The sequence below is a fragment of the Myotis myotis genome, unplaced genomic scaffold, assembly GCF_014108235.1.
Source record: "Myotis myotis isolate mMyoMyo1 unplaced genomic scaffold, mMyoMyo1.p scaffold_m19_p_11, whole genome shotgun sequence".
Lineage (NCBI taxonomy): Eukaryota > Metazoa > Chordata > Mammalia > Chiroptera > Vespertilionidae > Myotis > Myotis myotis.
In genome coordinates this window covers 58,789,592-58,810,934 of record NW_023416315.1, presented here as the reverse complement: position 1 = coordinate 58,810,934, position 21,343 = coordinate 58,789,592, and the positions used below count along the sequence as shown (strand labels likewise).

The window sequence follows — 21,343 nt, the reverse complement described above, 5'->3', positions numbered from 1 at the left end:
AAGAAAGGCTTCAGGGGAGAATCTTAATACAACATTCATCAGTTGGGGATTTACAGCGGTTGGAAAGGAGAAGTGTGAAACATTTACTCTTAAAGGTCCTTGGTTAGGGAAGATAGAATTTTGCTATTTACCAAGTAACTGTAAACTACTTATAAGTTCTCTGTCTTAGCGTCCCTTTTCCACTTGTCCTGGCTTACTAACCTGTCTCATAATCACATAAATCTAAGCTTTTGAGCAGTCAATACCTGTTTCTAAAGCACCTGCTATGTACAAGGAACTGAGAAAATTTGTTCATGAAGTATAGATGTAAATTGTGTAAAGTGCCTAAAATAGACAGTACATCAGGGACCAACAAAGTCTCCTATTAATCTCATGGGCAAGTATCATCTGTGTGTAAAACCAAGGATTATAAGATTCTGGCTTCTCCTCATGGCTGTCAGACTATCTCACCAGTCCCATCTGTTCTACATTTTTTAAAAAAAGTCAACCCCTAGATTCTGCTAAGACATTTTGCTACATGAGACAATTTCATCCTCTTTCTCACTCCTGCCCCTTTTCTTCTAGGGCACTGACTCCAGGTTAGTGGACACCCCTATTCCACACAGAAAAGTGAGGGGTAAGGGTAAGTAATACTTCTGGGGCAAAGCTACCAAGTAGCTAGAGGTTGTTGGCACCGTCTTTCAAACTTAAGCTCTGTACCTCCTCGATTCTCCCCTCCCCACAGCCTATGCTGGATGTCCTCCCAAGAGAGGTGCTCTTGGGTGTCAGGGTGAGACTGTCCCACTTTCTCTTTCCTCTCAGCCATGTAGGAAAGCATTCAGAACTATCACAGAACACCGTGCTTTTTTGGGTCATTATATCCCACGGCCTTTGCCCACCCTACTCCACTCCCCTGGCCCCAGAACCTGGCCCCCAATGAGCACACACGCACACACACAGACACACACTAACGTTTTCAGTATCTCACCCGGGCCAGGCTCTCTGTGCCTTACAATTATTTCCTGAGAAACTTATTTAGACTTCTAGAGAAAGTAAAGTACTAATGGTTAAGTTCAGGGGCTTTGGATCCAGGAAGACTGGAGTTGGAGTTTTGATGTGGACACAAATAGTCTGTCTGGGCAACTTGCTAGCATTTTTTAAAAATATATTTTATTGATTTCTTACAGAGAGGAAGGGAGAGGGATAGAGAGTTAGAAACATCGACAAGAGAGAAACATCAATAAGCTGCCTCCTGCACGCAACCTACTGGGGATGTGCCCACAACCGAGGTACATGTCCTTGACTGGAATCGAACCTGGGACCCTTCAGTCCGCAGGCTGACGCTCTATCCACTGAGCCAAACCAGTTAGGACTTGCTAACATTTTTTAATATTGTCCTTCTGCTTTGTAAAATGGGAATATCAGTGCCTACTTCAGAGAGCAGTTGGAATAATTAACTGAAATACATATATCGCAGTTAACATAGGCCTGGTTTACAGTAAGCGATGAATACATGGAAGTGATTGTTGATATTTTTGTACTAATGGGAAGGGTTTACTCTCCCCTCACCTGCAAAAGTGGTACTTGAAGGTGGACTATGGAGTTGGTCATTCTAGGTTTGGATTTCAACACCAGGACTTGACTTTGAGCCAGTTATTTAACTTCTCTGGGTCTCAGTTACCTCGTCTGTCAAGTGGAAATAGACAAAGAATAAACATAAAGATGAAAAGAGACAAAACGCTTAGAAATATATAACCCCAAAAGCTATAGCTTAATGTCCTTAAAAGCATTAACCAGTTTTATCTTTTAGGGAACTTATTTTGGGATATCTTTCTTTGTGAATTATGAATACCATTACCATCTTACTCATTTCCTCATTAATTAATGAGTTGAATAAAATCACATATGTTTCATCCTATACTTGGTATGAGAATTGCATATTTAACTCTTGGAAAATTATCCTCTGACAGGCCCTAACTGACCCTCTAAGACACGTTACTGAATATATTGACATAGGCAACACTTTGCTAGAAATGCTGATTAAGCTATTGGGGGGTGGGGGTGGGGAGCAACCAAAAACATACTTGGGTTTCCATTTTTCTATATTCTATCCTCCTCTTCCCTATGTCAGTTAGCTAGAGCCAGGTCCTAAGGGGGTGAAGGTGGGGAAATGGCCCTTGGAGGGGTCTCTACCCACTGGAGAAAATAAATAAGCAAGCTGCAAGGTGAGCCCAGCAGAAAGAGACACTTGCATTATGGCCTTCACATTATGACTAGCAAGATGACGAAGGAATGTAATTCTGAAAGCTTTATTACCGTTTTAAGGATCCCTCAAGCACTGAGAAAGATAATAGTCAATGGATGGTGTCCATAGGATTTTTTTCTCCTCCCCTGACAGCCACTGACAGGCTGATTGTGTATCTGTAACTGCTATCCCTGAAGCAGGGAGAAAATGCCTGTGCGACCAGGAGGATGAGGGCATCTTCCCTGCAAGGATCTCTATTGTCATCATGATGGCAATAATAGTTACTGTGATTTTCGTTCTGCTTTTCTATAGAGTGTTTACTTTGTGGAGCTGAAGGCTATGGGATTTGGGCTGCATAAAATCACTCTAACATAAAATCATGCTTTGTAATCTTCCCAGAGTATTTTATGAAACTGCAAAGAGAACCTGTGGGGAGCCGCTATAGAGTTAAACCTCGGACTGACCTGTGGCAAAGTGACAAACAAGTCCCAGCTTAGAGGGCACAGTCCTCTTAAGCGTAATTAGGCTTGACCTTATGACGCTCCCTAGATCTTACTTGGGAAGCTAATGGGCTGAGGGCAGTGCAACAAGAACAAAAACAAGTGAAACTCACAAGAACAGTGTAACTTTGATAACCACTACCTTGTTTACCTCTGACTATAAAAATAAAGGCTCAGCTTGCCTCGAGATCTTTTCTCTGGCCTCAGCCAGGCACAGGAAGATCCACGGAGACTAAAGAGAGCTAGAGAGTTCTGAACGCTGTCTCCATGTAAAACATTCTTCGCCGACTCCGTCCACACCTTTGGGAACCCCTGTATCCCCGGGACTGGACCCCGGCAAGAACCTATGCAAAACGACAAAAATAATTACCAATGCAGTCACTTGACTAACAATTATTTATGGATGCTAATAGCTTTTCAGAAGCTTTCAGATAGTGTCAACTTGACAGTCTTTCCCCCCACCCCCACCCCACCCTCTCTCTGGATTGGATTGTTCGACCACTGTTATTTTTCTCCCCAAGGACATGGCTTATCATGTCCGAGAAAAAATGAATTTAATTGCAAATCAGCTTCAGTTGTTATCTGCTAGTTTCTCTTTATTATCTCCAATTAAACCATAAGGTTGGAAGCCACGCCTTTTATTTCATTTATGCAGACCCCATCTCCTAATACCATGCTCTGCATAGTGTAAAATTTCAGCATTATTAGCTTTTCGACAGAGGGTGTTAGAGAAACATCTAACATTTCCAAAGTTCGACTCTGCGAAAAGAGCCTTCGTGGATGAAACAGGATGGGGCTCACAGGTGATCTTACGGTGGGATGAAAAATCTTTTAGAGGGGCTTCCAGGTCCAGAGAAAACAGTTGGACACAAAGAAAAGGGGTGTGTGAAAAAGAGGTGAAAACGAGAAAGACAAACAAAAAGAAACAAAGCCAGAGACTGAATGCACTAAGGGGGGGGGGCGGGGGACGGGGGAGGAAGGAGAGAAGACGACCACCACGGGGCAGACCAAAAGAAAAGAAAGGCGCGTGCCACCTGCGGTGCTGACTAAACGCTAGGACTCTGGATGGGGGAAGACTACAGCCCCCAGAATCCCTTGCGGTGCCCCTACCCCAGTGTCAGTCTCTTAGGCAACCCAGGTAAACAAGATGGCGACCTCCGGGGGACATCCCCAGAGAAGGAAAGCTACCTCTCTCCCGGAAGGCTCGAACAGTCCTAGAGGTGGGGCCCAGGCGGCAGTGGTTCGCTCAGAAAAAGAACGCTGGTCTTCTTTTCCCATGGCGCAGAGGGGGGTGAATTCTTACAAAGCCTCCACCTCCTCCTTCCTGCTCCAGCACATCATTCACCGCTATCCGGAGTCGGACCCAGAGCTGGAGGAATCCGAGGCCGAGGGCGAGGGCGTGGGCGTGAACGAGGAGCGAATGGATTCCGAGGCGTCCTCAGAGTCCGAGCTGCTGAATTTGGAGGTGTGCCTTCCCCCCACCGCTCACCACCTCTCTCCTTCCTCCAGCCGTGGGACCTGCTGCTTCTGCGGCAGCTCCCCACGCGCCCCTCGTTAGTCCTGACCACTTCGAGGCTTCCCCTGTCTTCTTCCCGTTTCAGTTACCCGGTTTTCTCACCCACCCCTTATGGAAATATTTCCCAGTTTCTCCTTTAGTTTTATTAGCACACTTGGTTTCTTAAGAGTCAAATTATGCAGCGTCGTTATGAAAAAATTACTATTTATATGGGACTTAAGGCTTCAACTCTGTTAAAATTATACCTTGACAAGCTTGTGAATAGGTAGAGTTCGTCCTTGACATCCCCTGCACAAGGCCTTTCCCCGGGACTTTGAAGTACTCCAATGCTCTCCCCCACTTCTAGTCCCTTCCTCGCCTTTGCCCTACTAGGGATTTATTTATTTATTTACTTACTTAACATTTTGAAATAATTTGAGAAGTGCTTCCTCAAACACTACGTGACTTACAGGTTTAACATTTTACTTCACCAGGTGTATCTGACACATTATCAAGCAACACACACACACACACACAGCTCACTTTGGGAGTGATTTAGGATGTAGAGATGGTTCCCAACGTTCCCATTGACATTGCCTGGGGTGGTGGCTTTGCCTTTTACATTATACAAATTCACATTAATAGATACCTATTCTAAACACCACTCAAAGCCACTCCTTTCTTACACTTACCATCCTGCTTCCTTCTTAGCCCATTACTTGTCTTCTGTCCCTTTCTACTTCTCATCACATCACTTCCTTCTCTTGGCTTCTAATATGCTATTTGTTTTCTTAAAAAAATACAGAGTGACTGGAATTCTTTTCAATGAACTGTTATGTTCTCCTCTTTGTCCTGCTGCCAGGAAACTCAAATCAATATTTTTCTTACTTTCAATCGTTTTTCTTGAGGTAGGTTTTTCTCTCCTCTTTTCCTTTGTAGTATAAATTGCCTCAAATTCTTTTCAGAAGTAGGTAGATACTGGTATGATGCAGAGAAATAGAATGATTCCAATGTCCCCATTCTGTGATATTCTTCTGTCTTCCCCTCTTTGCACCTTTCCTGTCACCTTTCCTCCTTGAAGCCAAACATGCTTCTCTTTGCATGCCCGTTCTGTTTCCCAAACTCTTTTCCTCATTAGTCTTATCTCTTCTTATTTTCCCCTCAGTAACTTGCATTGTCTTCTGTTACTCTGATGCAACCACTAACCACTTACACATTACCCCACTTGGGTTCCCTTTCTTTGTAATGTCCTTTTGGTCACTCTCAACATTTGGCTCATTTTTTCCACCTCCATTTTGTCTTTCCTGTTCTTCTACCTCCTTTTACAGGGGCTAGTTACACATTAGTTTTGCTTAAAATAGATTATAGTAAATTATTCCTTATTTGTTCATCTTTTTATTTACTTTGCAACCTTTAACAGTGACTATTGCAAATGGTTACAGTGTTTTTACAATTTCGAGATGTTTGTATGGTTTCCACCAGCTTCCACCCCAGAGGAATTCACAAATGAACCACCAGTTCATTTTATTATCCTAATTAACACATGCTCTTAAGCTATGAGGCTCATTAGTACCGTTGTTAATCCGTCTTCAGTATGCCATTAACAAACCAGAGAAGGGGATGACTTGAACTAGTTATTCCTTTTTGGCTTATTGGATGTATGTGGGAAAAGTTTATTAGTTCTTCCATTTGCATTCTAAATATTAATATTTACTTTGTGTTTTCACATTATATGTTAGTGTTTTATAGTATCTCATAAGTTTTAATATACTGAACTGTCAAGCTTAAAAGGACTTATTTGAACTTTTATGTTTAGTGATTTATCTTCCATGTCTTAGCCTAGTTAAGATTTGTAATGCCACGGTGGTCACAATGATTACTGAGTGCCTGTAATGCAATTAGCCTCAAACCTCCGAAGCCCTCATGGACTTGACGGAGATAGTGCAGACCAGCTGTTCAGAAAACTGTCGTTGGTTCCTGTGAAGCCTTTTGTTAGCTGTGAGATTTTGAGCAAGTTACTTTACCTCTCTATGTCTCATCTGGAATATGTGATTATAATAAAACCTACTTCAAAGGAGAATTGTGAGAATTAAATGAGATTCCACATGTAAAATACTTAGTATACTATATTTCTTATACTGTTACTAATACAAATAATAACTTGCATGTTTTTATGTGCTAACTACAGCCCATTAAGTGATTTAATTAATGTAGACTTCATTGAACAAACATTAATTGAATGATTGCTATGTAGGAAGCGCTCTTTGACTATAAGGGGCAAAAGAAGAGTCTGGGCCCATTATCTGTGTCTGATGCATGAAAACCACTCTTTTCCAGTGACTACTGTAGGTAACAATGCCTACTCCTGGATTGTTATGAACCTCAAATTTAATGAGAAACTATGTTGAAGTCCTTAATATAGTGTCTGATACAGAGTAGGCTCTCAAAAATTTTAGGTGTAATACTAATAGCAACAGTAATGGTAGAAGATGGTGAGAACATGATTGAGGACATACATGGTCCCTCTCAAGGTGAGATAAGAATGTGAGTAAATCATACCTACGCATTATGTGAAGCATTATGTACTCTGCTGTGTACAGATGACAGCTGGGTTGTGGGGATCATGAAAGACTTTAAGGAAAGTAGACCCTTGTCTGGGTGGAGAGGTGGTGTGTGGGCAGGCAGATGGCAGCTTTTCCTATTGATGGATGATAGGTGAGAACAGAACAGGCGGCAGAGGTGCTGGCCAGGCTGTGGAGAGCTCTGATCGCCGAGTGGGATTCGTTTAGAAGCAGGGAGGTCGGTGAGAAGACTCCAGTAATATCTATGGAGGAGAGACAAGAGGCTGCATTCAGGCAGTGGGAGTGGAAATGGAAAGGAAGGTAAAGATGAAACCGTGCAACGTTTTTGAGATGGGAAAGTTACTGATTGAAAATAATAAGCCTAGGATGCCTGCTGGGTCTATGGCATGGTCTGGGATGGGGGTGGGGATGTTAAGGCCACTAACCACAGTAAGAAACAGGAACAGACAGAGCTGTGTAGTAAGGAGTTGGATATACTAGTCGTATGACTGGAATCAGGGACACGGACTCGGAGTAGAAGACCAGGAATCATCTGCATTGGAGTCTGTGTGATCAGCCAGGAAGGAAGAGGAGAGGACGGCCAAGCATAGAGCCCTGGGGTACAGGTATTTAAGTAGCCGGCAGATGAGGAGGGTTTAGGGGAGGAAACTGGAAAGAAGAGCTGTGTGTGCCCGGCCAGTGAGGCTCAGTGGTTGAGCATCCACCCATGAACCAGGAGGTCAGGGTTGTGGGCTTGATCCCCAGTCGGGGGCGTGCAGGAGGCAGCCACTCAATGATTCCCTCTCATCGATGTTTCTCTCCCTCCCTCTCCCTTCCTCTCTCTGAAATCAATACAAATATATGGAAGGGAGGAAGGGAGGGAGGGAGAGAGGGAGGGCTGTGTGGTAGGGAAGCCAAGGCAAGGAAGAGTCTTGAGGAACGGGAATATTGTTGCTGCCATTATGTTAAGTGGGAAGAGGCCTAAAAAGTGCTTCTTAGCTGTGCCTACCTGAGGCCCATATGCTTTTGTGATGTGGTGAAGGCAGAGCCTAACCGTAGGGAGCTGAAGAGCGAATTGGAGGGGAGGAAGAGGAGCTGAAGGATAAAAACGCAACCCTGGAGGAGCTTGGTGATCAAGGGAGACAATAGCTCCCGATAGCGGAACATAAGCAGGACTGAAGGGAGACCTCTTAGGACAGAAGAGACTCGCAACTTGGATAGCTGGAGAGGGACAGTGGAGAGTGACTGGGTGAAATCGCAGGCAAAAGTGGGCAAAGTGGATGGTCCCTGAGCCAAGTCCCTGAGGAAACAGAGGGAGTGGGACCCTGAATGTGGAGAAGGAGCAGGCTTATCTGAGACCCAAGCGAGCAGCATTAGGGCAGGTGCAGAACATTGAGGGGGATCGTGTGTGGTTGTTTCTACTTTGCCGAAGGAGTGGCGGCACTGGACAGCTTGAGGAGAGGGTGGACTCTGCACAGTCAAGGTGGGGAGCTGAAAGGCAGCTGATACAGAGTGGGAGACGGCTAACAGCCCTGAGGTCCAGCCACAAGTTGGCTGTAGAGCGGCACCAGAGTGCATGGTGGTGGGGCCTTTCCCAGCCCTCTCAGCAGCTCAAGGGGAGAGTGGGGTCATTAATGCTTCAACCTCCGTTTGTACCAGGCACTAAACTGCCCCCTCCCCACCTTATGCTTCAGCTGTGGAACTCTTTGTAGTTTCCCCAATGGGCTGTGCACGCCTTTGCCGTAGAGATGTCCATGCTTCCCTTTCTGCCTGCACTATCCTTCTTGGCCCTCTTTTCTGCCCCTTCTTCCCCTTTTCCAGAATAACTCACAACTTTGGGTCTCAACTTAATTGCTCTCTCCCCAAGGAAGCCTTTGCTACTCTCCTGCTCCCCCCTAGACCTGACAAAAAGGGTGCCCCGTTTACCTCTAGTGTCATATTTATCCAAGTCCTGAAATTGCTTGTGTCCTTGTCCGGCATGTGATGAGCATGACACAATCCCTGCACAGTGCTCAGTTGTGAACTTGCTCCAGGCGTGGGTATGTATGTGGCAACTGCAACCAGCGGGCCAGGAGCCAGAGAGTTGGGAGCAGAGACATTGAAACTGCAGGTGGGATACCCAGTAGGGAAAGAAGCACAGTCGGGAGGGGACAGGTAGACCCTGAGAAGGGAAGGACGAACGGACCGGAGATCCTGTTGTGAACCAAGAACAAGTCCAGTGCGTGCTGGAAAGGTTGAAGGTAGGCACCTGTAGGATCAGGGAGTAATGGAATACCGGGTTTGAGGTGTCTAGGGTGGAGCAGTTTAGGCTGGAGATCAGGCCCGGGCATGGGCCTGGGAGTGAGTGCCTGAAGTTGGGAGGAGATCAATTTTAAGGTGTCTGAAGTTGAGAAAGCAAAGAAATGTGTGTGTGTGCATGTGCTCAGAGAGTCCAAGGCGTGTTGAGTGGCCATCCTTGGGGACTCTGATGCCGCCCAAGATAGAGACAGGGCATAAAAGGACTGAAAATGACCGAAGACCAGAAGGCAAAGGTGCCCTCCTGACCAATGGCAGGAGCCTCAAAGGAGGTGTGAGGGTGTTGCTGGGGAGTCTTGCCTGGGGGTCCTGGGACAATGCTGACAGTATGGCAGGTCTGCATATCAGTGGCTACAGACATTCACCTGCTGTGAGTAAGAGGTACAACATCTTCTCTTAGCCAGGGAGTGGAGGGACTGGGTCAGGTAAACTTCAGAGGTTTAGGTGGAAGGTTTTGGAAGGAAGGTAACACGCCCACCTTGATCCCTTCCCAGGCCTTTTATAAGAAATTGGGACTTTATTTGGAAAAGGAAATGCCTTTCCCCATTCTGTGCACAGGCTGCTTGGCATGGATGAAGGAAACATTCCCATGTGGGATTTCTGATGCATCGATTAGTAGTAACAACTGTCGTTTATTGGAAACACTTGCTATATTCTAGCCATTCTCCCCAAAACATTCAGAGAAGGTAGTAATGTTTCTTATTTATAGATGAAGACTGTGAGGCTGAGAGAAAACTTTATCTGCCTAAAGTCATATATCCACAATGGCAGATCCAGGGTTTAACCAAGCCTGCCCAGCCCCGGAGCCTGTGGGCTCTCTCTGTGTGAGCGATACTTGCTTCCCTGGGTTAGTGCAAATTTGGGAGAAAGAAAATCCTTACAGTAGCACCAGCCGACGAACTTATGTCCTCAGTACCAGGATTAACGTGGAAAACCTGGAAAGACATTTTGCTGCCACAGTCTGTATGCCAGTTAAGCTTACTTACTGGGTTCTGACTGATGTGATTTCTGTATGTTGTGTCCTCGTGCTGATGCCAGTGATAATGTGCAGATCATTACAGAGTTGAAGGCAGCACTAACCACCTGTTATCTCTTCTTTCTGTCACTTCTGAGGAAAGAGCATGTTGGGCCACCACTGGCCCCTGGATGTCTACAGACCCCTTTATGGAAATGATTACTACCCTTTTAATAAATCTGGCAAACTGTATAAATGCAGCAAAATTAGCCAATAGGAAGCTGACAGAAGACCTGTTTTCTCCAGCAAGAATACCAGATTTAGCAAAGTCATGGCCTTAATTTGATGTAACCGGCCTTCAGGGGGTGGGCAGGCAGACAGGTGTACCAGTGAGAATGGCCCTGGGGTTGGAAAGATGTGGGTTCGTGTTTTGTCTCTGTCACAAACTAGCTATGCAGTTTTGGGCAAATTAACCTCCGTAAGCCTTCTTCATCTGTGAAATGGAGCTAAGAGTACCTACCTGGGGGTGCAAGAGGATTAAATGAGTTGATCCATCAAGAGCTCTTGGCACGATGCTCCATCAATGTAACTGTCACCACCAATATTGGTGTGCCTATGGTGCTCATTCCACTTGGCATACCTAATGCCAGTGACCACCTGAAAATTAAGCAGCCGTGAAAACAATGACTTGATAGATATTGGTGTAAACAACTGTAATCTGTGTCTTCCACACAGAATTTTGGGGGGGACTGGTAAATCTTGGAGTGCTCAGCTCCTAGATATGTCACATACTGAATAAGTGCCAGATCAGACGGATGGCTTGTTTCTTTGTAATGGAAGTCCTCTTTGTCCACCTCGCCCGATTTCTTTTTTTTTTTTTTTTGCAGGGTGAATTTGATGGGGTCCTGAGAGAGGAGGCGGTGGCTGAGGCACTCTACCAGTTGGGGCGCTCCGGTTCCGGGACTGAGCAGGTCTTCCTCAACCTAACTTTATCAGTGAGTGTGACAACATCGCCATTGCCTGGCTGCATCTTGACACGGGTTGGACCAGCGGTTCTCAACCTGTGGGTCGCGACCCCTTTGGGGGGTCAAAATAACCCTTTCACAGGGGGCTCCTAAGACCATCAGAAAACACATATATAATTACATATTGTCTTTGTGATTAATCACTACACTTTAATTATGTTCAATTTGTAACAATGAAAATGCATCCTGCATATCAGATATTTACATGACGATTCATAACAGTAGCAAAATTACAGTTATGAAGTAGCAACAAAAATAATGTTATGGTTGGGGGCACCACAACATGAGGAACTGTATTGAAGAGTCGCGGCAATAGGAAGGTTGAGAACCACTGGGTTGGACTATTTCCATTTTTTTTCCGATACCCATAGCTTTTGTGGTGGCCCCATGTCTCAGTCGCATTTGGTGGAGATTGGTGATAAAAGTTATTTATGTAAATGTTAGACATCAAAGAATCCTGGCCAGTTCCACAATCAGCTTCTCAAATTCCTTTGTTTCATTCCCTTCGGAGCCTATGTCTTTCATCTTAAGTAGTCTATTTTATAGCAATCAATGCCTTCTTTCCAGAAGGTTGAATTTGATTCTATAAAACTAATCAAAAACTCTTTAAGAATTTTCTCTCTGATCAGGACTATAATTTATATCTGAATCCATGGGAACAAAGGGTTTTGGTATTGACTTTCCCCCCCTAGTATGTCAAGAAATAAGTAGCTGTGAGCAGTCTCTCACTTTCCTAAAGATACCTATTATTAATGAACAAGTGTATTGTTATTCGTCAATTTTCAAGATTTCGATGCGAGTCACAGAGCAGCACAGAATCTGGGCTGGGTTTTCTCAGACGAGCAGAATCCGTGGAGGACTCCAGTTTCTTTCCCTTGTTTTTCTACAGTCCTAGGCAAACAGTGCATCTTTGTGCTTCCTTGTATTGTAAAGCATTCGTATTCCTTGAGTAGATGCAGATACGTAGCTGAAAACGCACACTGAAATTTTGCTGTGGCACCAAAATTTGGCCCAAGTGTATAAATTCATCGTAATGCTGTTCTGTCTTGGGTTTGAACTAGTAAACTATCTGAGAAACGATAAGCTCTTTTCACCCACGCTGGCTCCATGGCATGTCCTGTGAGAACAGCATGTGAAGGCTCTCATCTTTTCCCGTTTTCACTTTATACCATTTATGGATGACTCAGCCGGCCGGGCAATCACATACAGGGGGCACCCTGTGTGAACTGCACTGTGTAGGCACTGGGATGGTGGATGATTCCAGCAGCCAATACATCCCACACAAGTCCCTTGCGGTCAATATTCCACTTAGATACGCAGCGCTATGCCTTAAATCGATCTACCAAAAAAAGCAATTCTTTAAATCTTATTTCAGCCAGATGGACTGAGGCTTAACTTGCTTTGCCACTGACCTCCTTACATGTGAGATATTACATGTTGAATTACTTTGCCTTTACTGAATACATTGTCTTAGGGTTGCCTGGTTTAGTGATTCCCGCCCCCACCCCCCAATATCTTACCAGTAGGTGTGTTACACATTATTTTTTACTTTCTGTTATTACTTGTGTATGTAGGTTCTCTTCTACCAGAGTCATACTTTTCTTAAGGACACAATATGGCTCTGTTTCATTGTTGTATTTCTCATCATGGCGAGCACAATGCCTTCTCCACAGTAGGGTTTCAGTAGGTAGTTATTGGTTACCGTTCTAGTGGCCTCTATTGAACACCATTATTATTGTAGTTGAGAACTTGCGTATGATGACACATCAGTGGTCGGCTTTTTCTGACTCTGACATCACAACACAAACCAGCGACATGAGTCTCTGTTCCAAGGGGCCGAACACCCCTCCAGCCCCTGTGAGTTCAGTAGAGGCGGGAGGTCATGGAGGGAATGTTAGTGAAGGACTCAGGAGACTTGGATCTGCTTCTCTCCCACCAACTTGCTATGCGATTTGAGGCTATTTACACTCCTCTCTGTACCTCACATTCCTCATCTCTAAATTGGGAGCCCTCTGCCCTGGGGATCCCACAGGTTTGTCTGATCAGAGGAGGTTATTGTGGGAGAGTTGAAAAGGATCCCTGTGAGAACGTGGGTGTGGTGGTTAATGATCTCCTGATTGGGTGTGAACTCTCTTTAATGTGCCATTTAAATTCCAGGCATCCGCTTTTTCTTCAGCCAGATGAAGGCTGTGGCTTTATTATTCGTACATGTTTCTTACTATAAAACTCTGCTCAAAAGGTCTTTGTGGCACTGCCTTAATTTGCCTTTTCGTGTTGTATTTGTTCTTGCTAACACTAATTTTCTACGCTATTATTTTCTTCAGAGGAATGCATTTTTCACTGGGGCTTGTAGTCTGTTTGGGGACCCTCTTAGCAGGAGGCTTCAGATTTTCCCCCTCTCACTTCTACTCTTTTATGAAAGGAACTCCGAATTTCTTTCGACAACTATTTCTAGACGTTTCGAGAAGGCTGAGTACTAACTATGAAAGCAACTAAAGTCCTTTACCTTTTATTTTCTCAGGGTTCTGACTTGATTGACATTAGCATCCTCTGCGGATATGTCCACCTACAGAAGCTGGATCTCTCAGTAAATAAAATTGGAGGTATGTCATCATCATTCTAGGGTCACTGAATCATTTCAGAGGTTTAGCTTTGCAGTAGGTGATACAGTTTAATGCTGCAAAACCTGATACAAATGCTGCTGTGGGTCACTGTGCGCACCGACCCAAGGCTGTCCATGAAAAAGGCACCAGTGGCCGACGGCGGCGGTAATGTGCCGTGGGCGAGCGTCTCAGGTGGGAGGTTTGCTTTTCCTTTTAGGAGAGGGACGATTCTCTAATACTTCCTGAATGCCCCCCGATTCCCTTTTCCTTCCCTCTTTTAGTTTATTCAGTGTAGATGAATTCGCTTTTATTTTTTCCCTTTAATGGATTCTTTCCTTTATTTTGCGCTCGCAGCAACAACATTTTAGTACTGGCCATCTACTTCTGTTCTCATTTGAGCACAGAGATTCTCAAATTAACTTTTTCCTCTATTTTTCCTGTCTCTATCTTTAGTTGATTCTTAAACTCTCGACTTTGACATTAGACGGTCTATATGACCTATTTGTTGTGACGCCTTGTTCACATTTCACGAAATTAAGTACATTTCCTTGAAAGCCTGATCCTTGTTTCTAATTGTCTGGTCTTATTTGAAGTGACAGTTTCTTTTCCTCAGACTTCTAAGGAAGGAAGCAAATCCTCATTTCTGCCCTGCTTTCTTCACTGATAATCATTCTACTCTCTTAGTTTGTCTTTCTGTCACAATTAAATGTTGCTGATTAGGTCTTCTCTGGCTCATTTTAGGTAATGTGTGTGTTTTTTTAACCTTATATGACTGCAATAATTAAAATCCACTTTTATTTCAATGGCTAAGAAATATTCTAGCATATTTTTTCTTAAAATGCTACTGTTTTGAAAGACACCCCCCGCCCCCAGTTTTATAAAACTTTATTATGAAAAAGTAAAAACGTGAACAAGTAGAGGGACCATTGTCATGAATAATCAGGTTCAACAATTTCCAGCTATGGCCTATCTTTTTTTTTTAAGTATATGGTACTTTAAAATATATATATTGATTTTAGAGAGAAGAAGGCAAAGGAAGAGAGAGATAGAAACACTGATGAGAGAGAAACATTGATTGGCTGCCTCCTGCACGCCCCCCACAACTGGTGCCCTGACAGGGAATTGAGCCGTGACCACTGAGCCACATCGGCTGGGCCTGTGGCCTATCTTGCTTCGTCTATGCCTCCCTGCCCCGCTCCCAGGATTATTTCAAAGCAAATCTCAGATACCGTAACATCAGAAAGACTTTTTTAGTGTTACTGGCAGGTGCTCACCCCGCACCCCACACAGGTTGGTTTTGTTTCCTGGGTAAGGAATTGCAGAGCAGTGGCGGCTTCCAGGTGCTAGAGCTGGGGGAGGGGGAGGAGGCGTGGCATCGCTTGAGCAAGGAGCCCACACTTGCCAATGAAGCTTTCCTCTGGGGTCAGTCTCCTTTCATCTTTAAGGCCTGTTAGCTCATCCTGTGTTTGAGAACCTACTGTGTGTCAAGTACAGTCGATTTTTCTTTTTGTGAGGACAGTGTTACTGATGAATTGGAGCAGACCAATCTCAGTCTGCGTCTGAATCACCTGGGGCGTGGAGGTGAGGCTGATCAAACACAGGTGGCTCTGCCCCACCCTCAGAGCGTCAGGTTCAGATCCGGGGTGGGAACTGAGAATTTGCATTTCTAGTTAGTTCCCTGGTGAAGCTGGTCAGGACCACACTTTGAGAACCAGGGATGTAGACTCGAGGTGCTCCTGCCATCTGGTGGTCGTGGAGGTCACTACATCGAGTAAGGGATTAACCGGCTTGAAGATGTTAGAAACCCAGCAACCCAGACCATGAACTTCTCTGTCAGTGACTGGAAAGCATTGTCCGTCTGCACAGTATGAAATGTACCTGCCACCTCTTCATCGCCATCTAAGTGGTCGCTGCTGCTGCTGCTTCAAGACAGAACTCAATGGCACAGCCCTTACTGGCCACAGAAAGGTCAGCTGCAGGGGGCGGAGGGGCTGGTGGAAATGAAGAGTTGAGACCACTGCTGACGGACACAGAGCTGAGCTCAGAAGGGACAAGCAGGCCAAGCTTGTAAAGCAATGGCAGTTTCCCCTTAGGCGTCTCTCACAGACGGCCTTCCTTGATGCGCTCATTAATTCCCACAGGAGGTTTGATGTTCGGGGGCCGGGGGGGGGGGGGCGTGCCCCTCCCAGAATAATTTCATTTCAACAGACAGGCTAGAGGAAGGGGGTGGTTTCGGCCAGAGAAATGAAGTAGCAGTTGGTGGCGTGCTTCTGGCCTCAGTGGCTGTGACTGGCCCTGTGATCTAGAATGAGAAGAGAGGAGACGCTATCACTACCATGTTCAGGTGGAGAAACAAGTTACTGGCAGAGACAGGGCAGCAAGTCCTTATCTCGGGGTTCTTCTGGAGTTGGTTTCTTTCTTTAAAAAACATTTGTATTGATTTCAGAGCGGGAGAGAGAGGTAGAAGCATCAATGATGGAGAGAATCATTGATCAGCTGCCTCCTGCACACCCCCTACTGGGGGATCGAGCCTGAAACCTGGGCACGTGCCCTGACCGGGGATCGAACCATGACCTCCTGGTTCATAAGTCGATGCTCAACCACTGAGCCATGCGGGCTGGGCCTGAGCTGGTTTCTTACTTCTCCTCCTGTCCAGAATCACGTCTGCTGTGAAGCGGCCGCAAAACGCAACACAGTACTTCATTTCTTATGTTTTACATGTAACTTCATTAGGACGAATATCAGCACTACAGTCCTTTACTTAGTACTCAAGGCTCAGAATATTTGCTTGGGATAAAATGCAGAACTCACATACATTTGAGCCAATCCAGAGTCAAAGTAAAATAATAGCAATCATTTAAATTGCTTCAAATAATTAATTAGATTTAGGATTGAGTCCAAATAAAACAAAATTTGTAGCATAGAGAGTTCTCTCATTGTGGCATGCTCAGTCTTTCTGAAAGGAACTAACTCAGTTACTTAGGGGCCAGTTATCAAGAGGATTATCTGGGCTTTAGCTTCTTGTCCTCTCCTCCCTGGCTGGCAGTTTCTGAAGATGTGACGTTAGAGTGAGCCGGGACCCCCAGGAGGCCCGTTCATTGTTAGGGGGCTGTCCTGGGACAAGTTGGAGAGGGTGTGGGGGGCCCTGGGAGAAGGTTCAGTGACTGGCTCAGGGAGAGTGTTCTGTGCGTGTGCACACGTGTGTGTGTGTGTGTGTGTGTTTCACACATCCTATTCATTTCACTCATCTGGATGTGCTTGTATCTGGTATAATTAAAAAATGTTCTTATGTAACATGTTGTTTTTAATGACTTTGTCCAATTTTTGTTTTATTGGCTTACCTTACTGTGTATCTCTTTTTCTCCCTAGATTTGTCTTGTGTGAGTTGTATGCCGTATCTTCTAGAACTTAATGCTTCTCAAAATAAACTGACCTCATTCTTCAATTTCAAGCCACCCAAAAATCTCAAGGTAGGCTTGACTCATACACCAATTCCGTATGGTAACTTGTTTACAAAATACACTAATAAGAAAATGTCACTAAAATAGGACATTCAGAGGATAAGAGGGAGGGTAAATAGTGTAAGCATTTGAAGTGAAATAAGAGGGGGAGGCTTTATGCATCATTTATTTTGGAAAAGGGAGATGGTTTGTCAATGCAGCATGTTTATAGGAAGTTGTGCTGAAACCTAGTGTTCACATCAAAGAGCTAGCTTCCTTCTGTTCTTGCTCCCTCATTTAAAGGGAGTGATTGTATGCTTTTATGACAGCAGAATAACTTTACTGTGAAAAATCTGTAAAAATGTCCTGGGGGCTCATATTTCACCCTCCTTTTGGATCCAGCCAGTAGTTCTATAAGGAAGTGGTGGTTTCAGGCCCGAATCCTCACCTCTGCAGCTGCCTTTGCACGTCTGGGGCAGATTAACGCTCTGTGAGCAGTGGTTGCTAGAGCAGCCTGCTCTGCTGTCGGGCCCTGGGTCTCCACCTTCAGTGTGCCCACAGCTCACCTGGTTCCTGTGGAGATGAGATTCTTCCCTGGAGGTCCTGGGGGCATGGAGGCAGGTGGGGGGGGGTGGGGGGAGGACACCTGGGAGGGTGATTTCCAACACCTTCCAGGTGGTGTTATTGCTGCCGGTCCATGGGCCACATTAGGCAGAGGGGCCGGGGAGTACTGGCCCCCGAACCTTTCTGCACACTGCAGCCGCCTGGGAGTTTTAAACCTCGGTGTGTGGGTCGTGCTGCCAGAGATTCTGATCCGGGTGGCCCCAGGTAATGACGGGACTTTGGGGCTCAACTGTGCTGACAAATTTGGGAGCCAGTGCCTCTGAGCTGGGGACCAGTGTTCCTCTTTTGGACCCAAATATTTAATTTTAAAGTTATTTTTTAGGAATGGGCATCAACTACTGCCTTTTATTAGCTACTGTTTTATTTTATTTACAAACCAAATGAACTTAGACCCAAAGTATTCTGCCAGCGTTTGCACAGGTCTGAGATCAAGATCTGATGTCCTTCCTGCCCTTCTTAATTTTCCTTCTGTGGTTTCACATCTCGCTATCTTTATCAATAGTGGGGTTTTCTCCCTTTAGAATTACAGTGATGCCAGGGTGACATTGCTCTGTCCAAATAGGCCACACGGGGTGCCTGCCTGTGCTTGGCGCGGGGCCACGTCTCCCGGTTATTGGGAGCCGTACTGGCAGAGCTGTTTCCTTGGCCCTCCCTGGCTTGTCTGTGCAGCCCTAAGCCCCGGGGAAGTCAGTCAGGGCAACAGCGTGGCCTCGGCCCTGGGGAGAACTCCCCCGGGGTTTCTCCCATTTACACCCTTACCTCACCCTCTCTCAGAAAGACTCCACAAATGAACAAAAACAAATCAGAGACCCCACTTTTGGAAGAAGGTCGGGAAAGTTTAAAACAAATGCTGAAAGGGGGAGAGTAGCTGCAGGAGCTGGGTGTTTGGGTCGTGGGATTCTGCTCTGCCCACAGGACGGGGTCATCATAGGGTCTCTAAAGGGGACAGACAGTGATGAAATACGGATAAACATGTTTTCAATGAAGAATTCTAATCCTACATCCAGAAACACATTCTGATTGTGCATTTACTTACTGTGGTGAAGCTGAATGAAAAATAAAGTATGACATATTGTTTCTTTTTCTCCTCAGAAGGTGGATTTTTCCTGCAACCAAATTTCTAAAATGGGTGATTTGTCGGCATACCAGGCTCTCACTAAACTAATTCTGGACAGTATCCTTTGCTAAGTAAAGGGGAAAATTTGGTTAATAGATTCATTGGTGAGCCTGTGCCCGATGGCATGAAACAGTACCAGATAAGCAGTTTACTAAATAATGAAGGACTCATCATCACAAAATGTGAAAGATGTTTTATTTACAAAGGATTAAGGCTGCAAGTCAAAGCTTGCCAAGAGCATTTTCTACCTGAAAAGTGAAGTTCTGATTAATGGAGGCTTATTTTTAATGCAGGAACCAGATAAGAAGTTCCGTTTTAACTGACCCCTTTTCACATTTACTTAAACTTGCACACTCTATTTCATATAAAGTCAGTATCTGAAAATCCTGATACGGCCCTCTGGAAAATTAGTGACTATTTCACAAAAGAATTCCTACTAAGCTTCCTTTAAATAGCAAGCTTCTCTGGTGTATTTTAAATGTGCTCTCATGAAAAAGGAACAACTTTTGATTTGCGACCAAGTTCAGGAACAGGTCTAGTGCACGGCTCGGGCTCCACACAGGTGGAGCGCCTTCGCTAAAGCACGTGCTCCAGCCGGAGCTGCAGGGGGCACTGGGGGCCTGTGAGTGTAATGAGCTTGAGCCTCCTCTTCCCACCAGAGGCTGCTGTCCTCTGGGTGACCAGGGAGCAGCCCGTCTCCTCTCAGTGAGTGTCTGCCTGCCCCCCGAGGATTCTCAGGGCAGAGTGGAGAGTGAATGGACTGCCCCTGGGCGCCTAGTTCCAGGATGTCAGGATGTCGCAGCGGCTAGAACACATTACGCTTGCGATGAGGCCGAGAGGTGGGGAGAATGGAAGGGATGCTTCCTTGAAGACATATTTTGTAGGATAAACCTTCCTTCACCTTTGATGGCACGCTTTGAGCATAGTGCCATGCCCTCTAGCACTTTTGTGCGAATATGAGCAATGAGTGGACAAAATTTAAGAAATGTAAAAAACGCCAAGGGTTGGGGAACATGTAGATCAAAAGGATCTCTTTTTTAGGTTGCTTATGAGTATGAAATTGGTTCAACCACTTTGGAAAACAATTTTATACTATCGTGTAAAGTTGAACATCCAAATTCTCTATGACCTAGTGTTTTCATTCCTACATATGAAAGGGTAGCATGCGTGTAGCTGGAGGCTTGTGTTAGAATTAACAATGCTCATTGCAGCATTGCTTATAGCGGCAAAATATTGAAGCAGGCCAGATGTTCGTGGATAACAGAAAGCATAAAGTACGGTGTACTCACACAACTGAATATTATATGTATCGAAATTGAATGAAATGTATTTCCATGTAGGAATAGGAGAGACCTTAATGAACTAAATATAGTTTAGGCATAAAACCAATGGGAAAAGGAAGAGGAAATAGACCATTGAGCATAGTGGTTTGCCCCGAGAGAGGGGCCCCTGGATGGGACAGGAGGGGTGTGCAGAGACGATGTGTAAGTATTGCTAATGTCCTACCTCTCGGGTTGGGGGTGGGATGATGGTGATGGTGGTGGTTTCAAGAGTGCCCATTATATTTTTAAAAGTAAATAAAAAGCAGTCGATATACGGGCCAATGGTGTACCTATGTCAATTAGCAAATTTAAAAGCCTGAGAATTATAAGTTAATTTCTTTGAAAATAATTATTTACCAAGCTTCAAACATCTACTGAGTCAGAATCCCCTGGATCCGTGGTTGGCAAACTGCTGCTCATGAGCCACATGCAGCTCTTTGGCCCCTTGAGTGTGGCTCTTCCTAAGCCTCAGGAGTACCCTAATTAAGTTAATAACAATGTACCTACCTATATAGTTTAAGTTTAAAAAGTTGGCTCTCAAAAGAAATTTCAATTGTACTGTTGATATTTGGCTCTGTTGACTAATGAGTTTGCCGACCACTGCCCTGGATGGTTTGCTGAACACATTGCTGGCCCCCTCCTCAGAGCCTCTTTCTGAGTAGGCCTGGGGTGGCCCCTGAGATCATGTTTCTAAAGTTCCCAGGTCATGCTGGCATTGCTGGTCTGAGACCGTACTCTGAGAAGCTCAGCTCTAAACTAGCCCACTGTCTCTATTCTGCCTTGCAAGGCATGCTTTCCTAATCCGATGGCTGCAGAAATCTGACTGCTGTCATTTTTATGCTTTTTATATTTGTTCGAGCTTTCCTTAGTGGGCATATATGACTTTTCTAGTTGGGGCGGGGAGGGAAGTATGCTTTTCTTTAAAATAAAGTTAAAGTGTAATTATCAATATAACAAACAAAACAATTATTTAAAAACAACTGAGTTAATAAAGCTAGTACTACTGATAATGTAATCCTGGTAGATTATATTAATACCTCAGAATGAATTAACTATAAGGTAACAACTTTGTAGTTTACTTTATCATGCTGTTTTATCCTTTCAAGACGTGGATAATTGGTGATTAATTGATAATCATTTTAAATTGCAAGATGATAAACTTTGCCAAGTGTACATAAATTT

General features: G+C 44.8%; 1 protein-coding gene across 2 annotated transcripts in view; it reads left to right on the top strand.

Moving 5' to 3' along the window:
* Positions 1-562: 562 nt before the first annotated feature.
* Positions 563-21,343, top strand: part of LRGUK (leucine rich repeats and guanylate kinase domain containing) — a 103,716-nt gene continuing 82,935 nt past the window's right edge. Inside the window, exons 1-5 of one of the 2 annotated variants that reach the window (XM_036328648.1) lie at positions 563-622; positions 4,058-4,189; positions 10,918-11,025; positions 13,577-13,658; positions 17,028-17,128. In XM_036328648.1, coding sequence (XP_036184541.1) covers positions 4,145-4,189; positions 10,918-11,025; positions 13,577-13,658; positions 17,028-17,128 — 336 coding nt within the window. In that variant the 5' untranslated portion in view covers positions 563-622; positions 4,058-4,144. Of the gene's footprint in view, positions 623-3,871; positions 4,190-10,917; positions 11,026-13,576; positions 13,659-17,027; positions 17,129-18,814; positions 18,897-21,343 lie in introns of those variants that run through there. The other variant, XM_036328647.1, reaches the window with a different exon arrangement.